Raw genomic sequence first — 14,488 nt, forward strand, 5'->3', positions numbered from 1 at the left:
CCATATGAAATTTTTTTTAAATTAAAGACCTGATAATAGATTAACAAATACTTACCATTTCTATTAAATAAAATATAGTTACTAAACTTACTTTTATATACTCGGTTGAGCACTCATCTGTCGCTATCACACTAAAAGTATAGGCAGAGCTGAAAATAGGATAAACTGACACCTACCCCATCCCCTCCCCTCTCCCCCACCCTACTTCTCACACTTTTCGAGCGGGAAATAATAGAAAACACGCATAAAGTACTTTCTTCACCTTCTTTCTCTTTCTCTCTCTTATCTTTCTTTCCCTACTTTCTCTCTCTAAAAAAAAAACCCACCTCCCAAATCCCTCACCTCTCAAAAACAACAAAAATAATCTCTTCATCATCTTCTTCTTCAATTTCCATGGAGTTTTAGAAGAATTTGCGTTTTGAAGCTAGCTAGTAGTAATTCAGTTGTTGTGTTTTTGCTTTCTCTCTATAGTTAAAGGTACTGTTATTTATCGTACTAGCTAGCTTTCTCTCTCTACAACTATTTTTTTCGTAATTGTTGATTTTTATATGTTTGTAAATGATTTCTGTTGTTTGCAGGTAGAGGAAAAGATGCCGGCGGTGTCGATAGATGGTTTCTCCATCAGGTGAGTGAGATTTTAGTGTTTTTTTTAAGCTTTAATAGTGATACGGTACTTTTGCTTCCCTTTTTGTTTTGTTTGTATAGTTGTATTTATTGTGGTATAAAAATTAGGGAGTATACTGCGAAGACGAGGAGTGTGGACGTGGTGAAATGCTGGCCGTTCGATGAATCAACGAAGGAAGATCATGTGAGAGCTATGTTACCTCCAATTACAGTGAAGAAATTTAGCTGGTGGTTAGATGTACTGGAATCGGAGGATTCTGATGATGTTGTACCAGTCAGGACAATTGGAACGGGTAGGAAGGTTAAGTGTGTTAAGGGAAAAACAAGGGTTCAGAAGAAGAGGTCTATTGTTGACATTTTCGCTGTGGCGCCGCAAGTTGAGAGAACGGACGGTGACGGTGATTATTATGATGATGATGAGGAGGATGGGGATGAAGAAGACGATGATAATTGCGCTGTTGTTAATGAAGGGAAAAAGGATTTTTCTGATAGAAATGTTAATGCAATTAGAATTCGTAAAAGCAAGAGGAGAATCACTATGAAGAAGAAGAAAACAATTGCGAGCAAGTTGAAGGAGGTGAAGAAAACGATGAAGAAGGATAGGAGGTTTAAGCAAAGGAAGAATGTGAATAGTAGATGCCTGGATCTACTAATCCGAAAGAAGGTACGATTTTATGTAACTTTGTATCAGTTGAATGTGTATTTCATTGTTATTTTTTGTGCTAATTTTGTTAATTGTGACGTGAAATGTATCCTGTGCTTGATGAATTGAGATTTTGATGTACAATTTTGTGCATAAAATAACGGGGTTTTAGTAAAGTTACTTAGATTTGGGATGGTGAAAATCTGATTTGTTGTTCACTACCTTTTGAACTATGAACTATTCTGGTAAAACTAGTCCATTTACCCCTCTCTGCTTGAAATTACTGTCAAAAAAGCCGGGTAAATATACATCCAAAGATGGAGCTGTGGCTTGTTATCTGTTTGTGTTTTTGTGTGAAATGTGGAAGAAACATTTTCTTAATGAGTTTGTTAGCTTATTGTGGATCATCAACGGCTTTTATGCTGTTTCTTCAGAATTCTGAGATGTTACATTACAGGTGCTTAATTGTCATCTCATGAAGCGTTTAGTATTGATCAGAATCCCATATTTTATGACTGAAGTTAAACGATTTCATCTAAATTGTTGGATTAGTTACTAGAGTAAGCCTGAATTACGCCACACAATCGGAAACCTAAAGACCACTGTTCATAGAAAAGGGATTTAATCAACATTTGTTTTGTGCATTTGATTTAATAAGAGAAGAAGGGACAATTTACACCCTTTTCCATGATTAGCAACGTGGTTGGTTGACATACTAGGTGAATCATGTCCCAGCATAATGCTAGCACGGGTATTGAGGGTTTACTTTTTTGGGTCCAAGTAAAGTAAGCATTGAAGAACTATTTGTACTTTGTTGCATAATCAATGCATCAATATAAAAAAAATAAGATGGGTTTCCTCTGTGATTAGTGGTATATGAAAAATATCAGTCTTTCAATTCACATGCAATATCTATCAGATAAAATGTGATTTAAGAACTAGGAAATTCCAAAATTCTTCTTCTTGATGTTTATCGTTTCCTTTGGAATTAAAGTATAAATTTTGCAATATAGCTATAGCCCAAAATTGAGATTTGCACTCCAGATGCCTAAACACATATACTTCTTGTTTTTCTTAATCTTTATATAGGTTAATGAGAATGCCTCACTCAGTTACATCTTTTATGGAGTTGTGTGAGTGATAATGTAGTATTCACAGGGAAAATTGGTGAATTGAGATGCCTTTCCATTCTTAAAGGAGCAAGTTGCGTGCATCTATAAGAACATATATAACTGTGTTCTTTCACGTTCTCCTTTTCTTTTTTTTTTTTCCTTTTGTCATCTTCTTATGTGTTAAATTTTTGTAGCTTTCAGTTTTTTTAATTTTTTGTTGTTTTCTCTTTTGGGGAATTTCTAAACGTGTGATACGCCAGTAAAAGGATATCAATCGAATCCCACCTTTCTAGTTGCAGCAAATCTTTGTCCAAGACATTCTGCTTAATATCACTTGATTATATATTACTTCATTTTTTGGTAGGGAAGCAGCTAATTATCACTCAAAACTAAGGTTTTCTGATTTGAAAATGAAATAAACTCTCAGGGGTGGCTTTATTTTGCGGTATATGGTTGACTCATTTTGCTTGCAGGAGAGATTTGACAAGCTCAAAGTGCCCAATTCATTTTCAAAACCAAGTTGTTCACAGCATAGAAAGAAGTGTGAGAAGGACATGGAAGACATTAGTCCTACCTACGGGAAGAAACCACAACGGAAACATCTCGTTTCAGAAAAGAAGCCCAAAGGTCTTACTGATTCCAAGTTCTCAGCGGATGATCAAAAGATGATGAATTCAGTTTGTAGCAACCTCAAGAAAAGGACTAAACAATTTCCAGTGGAGAACTCGTCAGGTGGGATTTTATCTGGTCCTAACGAGGCAAATTTTTGCAGCAATCAACAAGGCGACAGACATATTATCTCAGGTAAGAAAAAGATCCTTTGGCGCAATAGTAAAGCATTTCTGCTATATGTTTTCAGTTTTTTCAAATATTTTTGCAGTCTATATTCTGACCTGGTTGCTACTTTCATTGTATAAGACGATGCCACAGAGAGAGGAGAGGTTCTATCCCTTGTGGAAGAGAAAGGAATAAATAAACATATTTTGAGAACTACAGAAAGTGAGCTTACTGTTCAACCAGGATCCCCAAAGAGGTCCGTCATGCCAAGTACCGCTGATGCTCCTGGTTTACTTAGGCACAATATCGGTACTAAAGATAATTCATCTGAATGCAGTGATGTTTTTAATCAAGTCTCTGAGGGAAATGACAATTTAAAATTATTCGGAAGAGGTTCTGGAGTGGCATCACACAGTTCTCAGTATTTCTGCAATCCTGGGTCTCTCCATGTGTCTCAACAGATGTATAACCACCAAAAGAATAACCAAATAGTTGGAAGTCTAATTAACGCTTGTGGTGCTAGTGAGAGATCACATGACAAGTTAAGAGGTTCTCCCCCTGAAGTTACTGGAGTTTGCTCTGTGCATTCTGTGAAGGCATATCCTCAACATTCATCAGCTTACGAAAATGTGAACAGGAAGCCAATTTCGCTGCCAGAAACCATCGTGGGAAATTGCAGTGGTCATTTCATGCAATATCAGCCACTCCCTCAAATCTGCCATCAGGGATTAATGTGCAAAATTTGTTCTTTCCCTGAGTGGAAGCAAAGAGAATCCATGCATGGAGAGAAGGGAATTGAAAAGGACTATGTTCGTTTGCCCCTCAACTCTCAAGGGGAATTAATCGATCTGAACTCAAACAGTAAAGGAAAGTTGACTCAGCTGCCAAGCTCAAGGAGAATTGCGGGATCTTCCGGAGGATTAGCTGTAAGCAACGTTTCACACTCAAACATGGACAATATCTCTGATGCTAGAGGTTGGGATAAACGAGCACCATCCACAGACCAGCTAAAAAGGTCCTCTGCAGATGATTCAATGGAATGGAGCCCTACTTTTCCAGTACCTTCAAGGTTAGGTATCTATGAGTATGACGCTGGAAGAACAAATGTTGAGTTGGATCCGCTAAAGCAAAATAAGGAATCTATTACTCCTTTTGAGTTAGATTGCAGTGTCAGTAATTTGTCCAACCATAGAAGCAAGCTCAACGATCAGGCCAAGCAACTTGAAACGAGCAGGAGTAAGCAATATGGGAATTCTGATGATGTCTCACTGGTTGTTACTCCATCGAAAATGCGTCTGATGGGAAAAGAGTTTACGGTTGATAGAAGAGATTTTCATGCACCACTGGATAAAAGGATTTGGACAGATAAGCAGATCATTGCTGAGAAATTTTCGGCAGAGACTTACAACTACAGTTCAGTGGTTACAAATCATGATCAACAAAATCTCACCGTGCATCCTGTGCTGGGAACACTGAAAGGCATGGTTGCTTGCTCTCCTAGTATCCAAATCAATCAGGCCATTCCAAGGCCTCAAGTTTGTCCTCCTCACTTCAGTCGCCAAATTGATTCGGTGCAGCAAAATTGTTTAGGTGCAATCAAACAAATCCCTTTCTCCCTTTATAATCAAAAACCAAACTTTGAGGAGCCTTTTCCAGGTGGATATAAATCTTTCACAATCAGCCCATATGGACCTGTACCAACATTAATGCATCATTACTCCAGTCAGAGTGGGGGCTCGAGCTCTCTTGATCTGAACAGCACAAGCTGTGCCATCAATTTTCCTTATTTGCGTCCAGATTCCGGAAGGAACTTCCGACCATCCTGGTCTCAGTTCTCTACAGAAAGCACCCCATGGTTTTCAGATGCAAAACAAAAGAAACTACTAATGGATTTTCATGAATTATATTCTACATCTGACAGGAAAAATTATTACTGCAGCAGCATTGCTGGGGATAGCCGTCAAATTGACCCTTCGGTATATCTTGCATCAGAGCGCTTCTGTTCTTTCACTCAGCGCCCTCAACATGCATTGGAGAATCCAGTCTCTCCACCATCTTTAGCTAACTATTCCCCTATGCCACTCCAAATAGGTTCCGGAGTAAATACAGGCACATACAAAAGACATGGTGACGTGACCAAAATCACATCTACTCCTTGTCTTAGAGACCTTGGTGACAGCAGAAAGAGCAAAAAGAGGCCATTATCTACATCAGACAATCGTACAAATGTGGCGGAGATCCCTAACTTTTGGTTTCGAGAAGATCCTTATGTTGTTTCAGCACCATTAAAAAGCTACTCTAATTTTGAAGGTCAATACAGCTGCAGAAAAGGAATTGAATCAGGTTCAGTTAAAGGCATGTCAAACAGTATTGAGAGTGGCCAAAGTGGAACAACAGAGGCACGCCTGGGATCTTTCAAAGATGAAGATACTCTCAAATTTGAATGTACTCTGGGATCTGGGCCCATTAAATTAACAGCTGGAGCAAAGCATGTGCTTAAGCCCTGCCTGTATAATGATCAGACGAACTTCAGTCCAGCTCATTCAACTATCCAATTCGACGCTTCTGCTGCTGGTAGCACAACTCAGGAAACTGAGCAATCAACCAAGATATACAAGTTCTAGTGGTGAGCTTGATCGTCCAATTATAACTTACAAGCTTTCTGGGATAAACACTGTCATCTCCGACTGTATGAATCACAGGAACATCTGTTTTTCTACTTGCAGGAGATGCTTTCTCTGCCCCGGTGGACTTGGAATCAGATGTAATATAGTCAAACCATGTCGCTGCAGTTGACAGGTTGACTTGTAAGCTTTACTATTAAACTATACTCTTTAAGTTTCAGGCAACTATCTTTCGGTTCTAATATGGCATTTTTAATGTGGATGCTTAACTTTTGACATTCATCATTTTGTGTGGGTCTTCAGTATTATGTTTTGTTATAGTTTTCAAGTTTCAACTATCAGTTTTAAATATGAGCTCAAAGAAGATGAGAAAATTAAAGAGAAGTTCATCCCTATTGGATCCGGTAAGCGGCTACTCATCTAATCTCACCTGAGTGATATGACACGCATGTTTGTAAACTGAGATCGTCGTTAACCCAATTTGCGCTCCCCCAAGACACATGGAAGAAAGTATAGCAGATGTTTGGGATGGTATTTGGAGCTATAAATAAAATCAATCTAAACATAAACATACAGCAAGTATAGCAGATGTTTTGAAACCCAATAAAGGGTTAATAACTCAAGAAAGCTGTACTACACTTGAGGGTGCCTTACTATATTTGGTACGAGGAAAATGGACTTATTTTCCTCAAATTTAAGAAAAATGGTTTCCTTGTCCCCGACCTGATTATAGGTTTTTCAGGTCCGGTGTCACAGTATTTTCCTAAATTACAACTAAATGCTTTTGAGATAATATTAAGAGCGACTCTTAATCCATTGAGAAGCACAAATAAGAGGTTAAATGGGTTTGATTCTTGTATGCATAGATAGCCGATTATAGGACTCCCACTAAGGCATAGCATAAGTTTATTATTTTTTTAGGTAAGTTTAGCTTGCCACTTCAAAATCAACTTCAAACCTACGAATCATGAAAAAATTCAGGTATGAAATTATAAAATTCGAACATAGGTTTGAAGTAATTAGGCTTCCCAAGTTCGAACTGCATACAATTTGGAAACAATCAATCTTTCGACAAAGTTTGGCTTGATTGTCCCAAACTTAGACATCTTTGTCTGAAGTATGTGATATTCCAAAACTTCTGATTTTTTTGTCTGAAGTTTTGTCCAACAACTCCAAAGATCAAATCCGTATTTTTGTCAATCTTCAGACAAAAATGTGCAAGTATTTTTGTCTTCCAAATACGTGGGATTTAGCTTCACCTAATTAACTAGATATATATAACTTAAATAACATAGTGAGAACAGTTAGACAGAAATGTAGGACAATATTGTGTACAATAGATCTTTGTAGTATGATCTTTAATTTCCTCAAACCACAAGCATAGAGCTTAATACACCAAACTATCTTTTTAAATATGTGAAAAAATAAGTGTTATACTCAAAACAAATGAAACACGATAAATATACATACAACATGACTTGCATTTTCGAAAAAATTGTGAGAATAAGTTACTTCTAATAAATATGAGATATTTTATTCATCGGAAACATATATAGCTCGCTAGTTATGAATTTAACAACACTATTAGCAATACTTATAAAATGGTACTTAACAAATAAGAGAGAATCAACATTGACGGAATTAGGATTTTTTCCAAAAGAAATTCAAAATATAAAGAAATAAACATGAATAATTAAAGTCATTTCAATATTTATTGTATATATATTAATTTATAATTTTCTGGTGAAAGGATCGGAATGAACACCTTGCGCACTTAGGTCTATCCATGCTTCTGACATTATCTTCTAATTATCCTCCTTTTGGCAAGGGATTGCTGTTTTTTTTACTAGTGTTTGAAAAGGCACTTCCACTTCGAAAAGGGAGAAAATAATACATACATACATTATCATTCGAAAACAAAAAATAATGCCAAACAATTAGGAACACAAAACATGTTCCATTCTTGTTGTCACCTAAATATCCAACATATTCCAATATCGAAGACAATGTTTATACAATAATTGGAGACAAATGGAGCAAATCGTTTTATCTCTTTCTTGCTGAATATCGAAACCTTAATGTATATTATTCCGTGAAAGTTCAACTAAAGATTGGAAACAAGTTATTTCGAGATTAATTGTCATGGGATAATTTATTCAATCACTGTAGTATAAATGGTGGGATAATAATCCAAGGACTACCTAATACCTGCATTTTATCCTTAATATTATTATACCTTATATCTCACACCAAACGACAATACTACCATAAATGAAGACACATTTGTAGAAAGATTATTGAATTCGTATTCATATACAATAAAATTACAAATAGCTTTTATATATTTCTATGCTAATATAAAATTTTCATAAGTTTAGTGGAGTATCAACTAAACATTTTTAATTAATAGAAATTAATGAGATATTATAGAAAAAAATACGTAATAAACAAGTGATATATGGTGCCATTATACTAGCTTGATAATATTCATTAGCACTCTATATATGAGTCAATCATTGTGAGTTTTTCTTTAATCTGGCCATCTGGGTATATGAGAGTACGTAAGCTACAGTGAATTGTTAATGTAAAAGAAGTACAAAACCCATAAAGGAAATTTTAAAAAAATAAAGAGATAATTTTGAAGCTTATTGAAAACATTTGATCAAAAAGACTTGCACATGTATTCAACGGTGGCGGAACCAGAATTTCCAATAAGAGGTTCTATATATATATATAAAAAAAAATATTTTAACTATGTGTATATAAATAATGTAATTTTCCGTCTAAAAAAATTAGAATAAACTTGTTCGCTCCTACCTGACTCGACGCAGAAAAATGTAATGTATGTAGAAAACATTTGTATTACTTAGTAATAATTAATTGGGCAAACATAGGATTCTTTTAGGTTTGTATAGGACAAGACATTTTCAAGAATTAGCTTTTAATACCTTTTCAATGGAACCATCATTGTTTTCAAAAGCTTTTCAAATTAATAAAACCAAACAGAAGAGGATAAAAAAGTGGTTGGCGAATCTGATTCTTTAAACCCTACCTACAATATATAGGATATTAATTAATAATGGAAAGAAGTAGTAGTACTAATTACTTGGAGACAACAATTTTGTTTACACCAAATTTATACTAATTAATTTGACTTTAAGGAAGATACTATTTTTTTTCACTTAGAAATTGAAATAAACCAAATTATAATTGTATAGTATATTAATTTAAAATCGTGGTAGAATTAAACTTATATATATACTCCAAATTCCAGGTCAGAGTAGCATGATGATTATAGGGTTATCCCAATTTTAAACTTAAAATTCTTATTCCTCCTCAACCTGTAGTTTAATCTAACATATAAAATAAATGAATGACGAGTATTTTTAGATTTTTTTAAATATAATTTAAAGATATTTTTGATATTTTTAATTGGGGTGGTTGAACCCACCCAGGGGTCATTCACGTGAATATCTACAGTTTGACAGAAAGTAGAATCTAGTCTCTTTCTTCTGAGAAAAAAAGTGATAATCAGAGCATGGAAAAGAAACAAGGAACTAAAATCACATAATTTTATCCGGTAAGAAGTTTCACATCGATAGAGGGATAAGAAATTGGTCTCCTTATTTGGATATATCTTTTTAATGAGCTAGTTTTTAGGTTGAGTTAGGCTTAATTGTCATATTTTTACATAGTATCTGAATCAGGTCATCTCAAGTTGTTGTTCACCGATATTGGGATCTCATTTAGAAGTGTTCACGCTCCACTTGAGGTTTGGGCGTGCGGAAGAGTGTTAAGAAGTTTCACTGGGCTCTCATTTAGAAGTGTTCAGGCTCCACTTGATGTCTGGGCGTGCGGGAAGTGTTAAGAAGTCCCACATCGATAGAAGAATAGAAAATTAGTCTCCTTATATGAATTTGAACAAATCTGTCCTCATGAGCTAGCTTTTGGTTAAATTTATTATGAAAAAAATATTTGATAGTTTTTTTTTCCCACTATATCTCAAACCATCTATTAGAACTCTTGAATAAAAGTCATTGGGACGCAGCCCCTACAAAGTCTAAACATAAAAAAATGACATAAGGAAATAAATGGTTCGTCCTCGAAGCTATGGGGACTCACCAATTCTTCTAAATCCTTGAAACTCTAGCCTCCAAAGCAACTCAAGCCTCCAACCCTTCAATCAAAGCCCCAAACAAAGCTTGAATCAATGGGGAAAATCGCCCTAAGTTGCTGCTCTCTTCTCTTCTCTTCTTCTTCTAGTCTAGAGAGAGAATTTCTTGGGGAGTAATTTGGGGGTCTTTAGATGAATGAGTTCATTTGATAATTATTTCTACAAGTATTTTATAATTAAATTATTGAGAAAAAATAATACTAATAGTGTTTCCGCATTAAAATTAATAGATAGTTTTGCACTATTTTAGTGAGAATTGATTTTTCGATGAAAAAATATGTTTTAATTTGCGGTAGAAAAAACCTAGATTTTTAATAGGGTTAAAGCTACCACTCATGAATAGAAAGATAAAAGAAAGGACACTGGAGAACATTCACGAATGAAGTCTGCAGATCTTGTGTAAGTATATATTATTTAATAATCTAAAAAAACTTTATTACGATTACACTAAGAAACCTATAATGCTAAAAAATTACTTGTTAGAAGGTAATTTTCAATATCTTTTCGTACCCAATACATCAAAACCATTACTTTCAATTTAAAACATTTCTAATATTTCGATAAATATTTGATCTGAACTCATATTTTTAAAGTATGTGCAATGAATAATGAATTCAATGCTACAAACATCAAATGTTATTGAACCAGTCAAATTTAAATTTTGAATTCGCCTATGCAGCGTGTGTTTCTCAGTGCTAGGAGTATAAGTATAGATGAAAGAAAATAAGATGTAGTGTTGTACTAAAGTTAGGAGATTGAACTAAAGACAACGTTATGAACTTATTATAAGTAGTACATTAAAGACATACATTTATAAGCACTATGTGCTATCCTTTTCCTTCCAACTTCCTTGTCTCACTATGCCTCTTCTTCTTGTTTTATATTATGGCCAAATTTGATAGTTAAGAATAATCATTTTACTCTTTGAGGCAAGTTAACTCAGAGGCGGAGCTAGATTTTTGAGTTTATGGGTTCTGAATTTTAGAAAAGATAACTTACTAGGTTCTGAATAAATTATTTTGACATATTAAATAAGACACAAATACAAAATCTAAGCTAAAGTTATCGAGTTCTGTCAAATCCGTAGACGGGCTGATAGCTCCGCCCTTGGGTCTAGCTAGTTAGCTCCTTCATATTACATGTTGTTTTCTCCCATTAAGATAACTTTTTGTTTTTGTTTCTGCAATTGCATCCATCAATGAGTAAAGTGTAAACCCTACCTGGCTCTTTTTAATTTCAACTTATTATCTTAAGCTCTTATATATAGCTATACAAATAGTGAAGCATGGTTTAAAATTATTACAAGGTTAAAAAATCTTAGAAAACCATAATTACGATACACACTTGAATCATAAGAGAGACTTCAAAAATGCAAACATTTGTCTTGCTTCCACGTTTTGAGCCTGTAACTTATAGATCACACAGAGATAATCTTACCATTGTTCCAAACAGAGGCGGGGAGTTCGAGCCCACAACTCTAGCGTGAAAAGTATTTTCACGGTCACTTCTTTTATCATTGAATTATCAATTAATTTTATTATGTTTTCACAAGTTAATATACATATATAGTCGGGGGCACCCATTATTATGCTCGAGCACCCCTTAACCTCGTCTCGAAATACATATATCTATGTAGAAATTAAGAGGTATTTGTATAAAATTAACATAGAGCACCCAATGAACAAATAATTTGATTGGTCCATTGGCTTTTGGGTGGGTACTTTAGGTTCTTTTAGTGTTGTTGAGCTCGGGTTTGAATCTCACTTCGGGTTTGAATCTCACTATTAACAAGTCTTTTTTGTATTTTTGATTCCGCCACTTTTAGAGCACCCACAACCTTAAAATCCCAGATCCGTCACTGTATATAGTTATGTAAAAAAACTGCCTCGCCCTCGCCATTGTTTAATGAGAATGGATAAGAGACTGGTATATTACCTCCAAAGACAATGAATGACAAGTTGACATTAATTTGGTGGTCCAGTGTTTGTAACATATCATAGATCAGAAATCATTTCTGAATCTGATTATTTTTATTTGTTCATCGAGATCTTGACATTTTATCCCTTCCGCTAATGAAAATTTCATTCATCCTATCATAATAGTTTGTAACCATCGATGATATGTATATATGAAATATAATAATATACATTGATTATATACAGTACACTGATTAAAACATTTAAAAATAATAAAGATCAAAATTATTCACTATTATAAGTTTTGTTTGCGCAGTATAAAATTTCTTATTCATGTGATCGAAAATATGAAGAATTTTAGGATAATTAAATTGTTGAGTATAACTCTAATTTTCCCTTTCATACTTAGGCCCAAGTAGAGGTGGGTGGAGGTAGCAGTTTGGTATAGGTATACTGGGCTTTTCTTTCCCTTGGGCCTGATGGAGACCAAAAAACAAGAAAAAGAAAATAATGAAAAGGGAAAAGGGGAACTTTCGCAAATAGCCACTATAATAAACTTAAGGAAAAATCACCCCACACATATATTTAAGGGGTAATATTACGGGTTTTAAATCTACTTTTAAAATATTATTGCTTATATAACATTTTAATTGCGGGTTATAACAGATCAATTTTTATTTTAATTTCACTTTATTAAATAATTAATATTTTATAATTATATTTTAATTATTAGGTGATATAATTAAAGAATCAATCATAATTATCTGTTACCCATTTTTAGGGATTTACCTTGATTCTTGTATTTGTTTTACTGTCACTCTTCAAACTCCACCTCCCAACCACCACATTTTTTCTATTCTTCTCACACACCATAACAACACCCCACCACCCCACGTTTAAAAATTAAACATTTCTCTCTCACCTGTTCATTCATCTTCCTTAGAAATCGTAAATCATCTCTCTATCACCATAATCTGATATCTTCATTCTACAATCAAAAGAAAGGTCAAATCTGTGAAAATAATGTAGAAGAAATTTGAGCATACTCCTAGAAAGAGCCCTAGATTAGTCTAAATTAGTTCTACTATTGAAATCGAGGCTCCAACTTTTAACATATTGACTCAATCACCGCCGACCAACAAGAATGCAAGTTCGGCGAGAAAGGTCTACTAAAGAAGAAACAAATTCCAGAAAAGAAGAAGAAAAGAGAAGCAAAGAAAACTGCAAGTCCTCCAAATCAAAAGGAACAAAAGAGAAAACGGAAAATGGTGGAACCCCTTCGAATTCAGACTCAGATTTTGTAAGCGAGATTTTTTAAAAATAAATAAATAAATAATCAACAAATATCGAATTGTGTCAGTCATCAAAACCCTCTAAAAGAAGAGCAACAATGAAAGATGACTCGAAAATTTCAATTTCAAAAAAAGGCAAAAAAGTTGTTAGATTATTTTAGCAATTATTCAATTTAGTAGGATTTTAAAAAAAAAAATTGTTTCTTCATGCATATGATTCTGGTATGAAATTTGTTTAATGTTGGCATGAAATTGACATGATCTATACATCTATATGTATATTCATTGTCATGTTTTTTAATTTTTGATTGATATATATTTATTTTTGCTACAGTTTTTTGCAACAATACAATATGCACTATTTTACATTTCAAATTTATTTCTTTTAGTAATTTGTTCCAGTTGGATATCAACTTCATACAGTTTTATTTTTAATTTGTCAAAAGTTTTCAAGTTGGATATCAAGTTTATACAATTTGGATGTCAGCATTAGCCAAATTTTTATTAGACTTTAGTCTTGAAAAACACATCCCAAACATAGTACACCACAATTGTATACATTGTTACACTTAAGCTTTCCAAATAGATATCAAATGAACAACACATTACCTAATTTTATGTTTTGTTTCTTATAATTTTTCAGTGGGATACCGGTGGTATACAAAATGCATACCAATTGGATACATCATTAAATAGTTTTAGTTTGGATAACTTGGTTTGAAATCTTAAATACATCTTAATGTTTCTATTTTTGCAATGCGATATCAGTTCGAAATCAAATGGACACAAATTAAAATTACATGAAATATATTATGTTGGCTTACATTCTATCTAATTGATCTCCAAATTGAAAAATAAGAATGACATTAAATTGGTATCTAATTTGTATAAATCTGAGAAGAATAAAGCTGACAATGTAAAACAATGATCATTTTATATATATATTATATCCACCTCAATTACATCTTGTTTTATAATTTTTTCAAGTCGGACATCAGGTGGATACCAAAAGAATACCAATTGGAAATTACACTAACTAGTATCTATGCGACTTCAATTGCATACCAAATAGATACCAATTGCATACCAACATTACTTAATCAATTGTTCACTATATATTTGAAAAACAATGAACAATTGATTAAGTAATGTTGGTATATTGGCTTACATTGTATCAACTTGGTGTCCAAATTGAAAAATAAGAATGACATTAAATTGGTATCATATACATATGGTATTTTAACTTGAGAATTTAAGACAAACATTAAAAAATAAAAAATGTATGAAGTTGGTATCCATCTTGTATAAATCTGGAAAGAATGAAGC

General features: G+C 33.7%; 1 protein-coding gene across 1 annotated transcript; it reads left to right on the forward strand.

The window, feature by feature from the left end:
* The first annotated feature begins 356 nt into the window (after nt 1-356).
* On the forward strand, nt 357-6,008 carry LOC125839241 (uncharacterized). The gene is made up of 6 exons (XM_049518210.1): nt 357-477; nt 583-625; nt 733-1,288; nt 2,853-3,183; nt 3,298-5,782; nt 5,883-6,008. Exons 2-5 carry the CDS (start codon nt 591-593, stop codon nt 5,778-5,780), a joined length of 3,405 nt encoding a protein of 1,134 aa, XP_049374167.1. The 5' UTR covers nt 357-477; nt 583-590; the 3' UTR covers nt 5,781-5,782; nt 5,883-6,008.
* Nucleotides 6,009-14,488: the final 8,480 nt, after the last annotated feature.

The sequence above is a fragment of the Solanum verrucosum genome, unplaced genomic scaffold, assembly GCF_900185275.1.
Source record: "Solanum verrucosum unplaced genomic scaffold, falcon-dt-bn FXZP01000170.1, whole genome shotgun sequence".
Taxonomy (NCBI): Eukaryota; Viridiplantae; Streptophyta; class Magnoliopsida; order Solanales; family Solanaceae; genus Solanum; species Solanum verrucosum.

Bases quoted from the DNA above. Each gene is read 5' to 3' on its own strand.
- LOC125839241 (XM_049518210.1), top strand. From the start codon at position 591: ATGCCGGCGGTGTCGATAGATGGTTTCTCCATCAG. The intron at 626-732 runs GTGAGTGAGATT...TATAAAAATTAG, and splicing joins ATAGATGGTTTCTCCATCAG to GGAGTATACTGCGAAGACGA. The intron at 3,184-3,297 runs GTAAGAAAAAGA...TCATTGTATAAG, and splicing joins CGACAGACATATTATCTCAG to ACGATGCCACAGAGAGAGGA.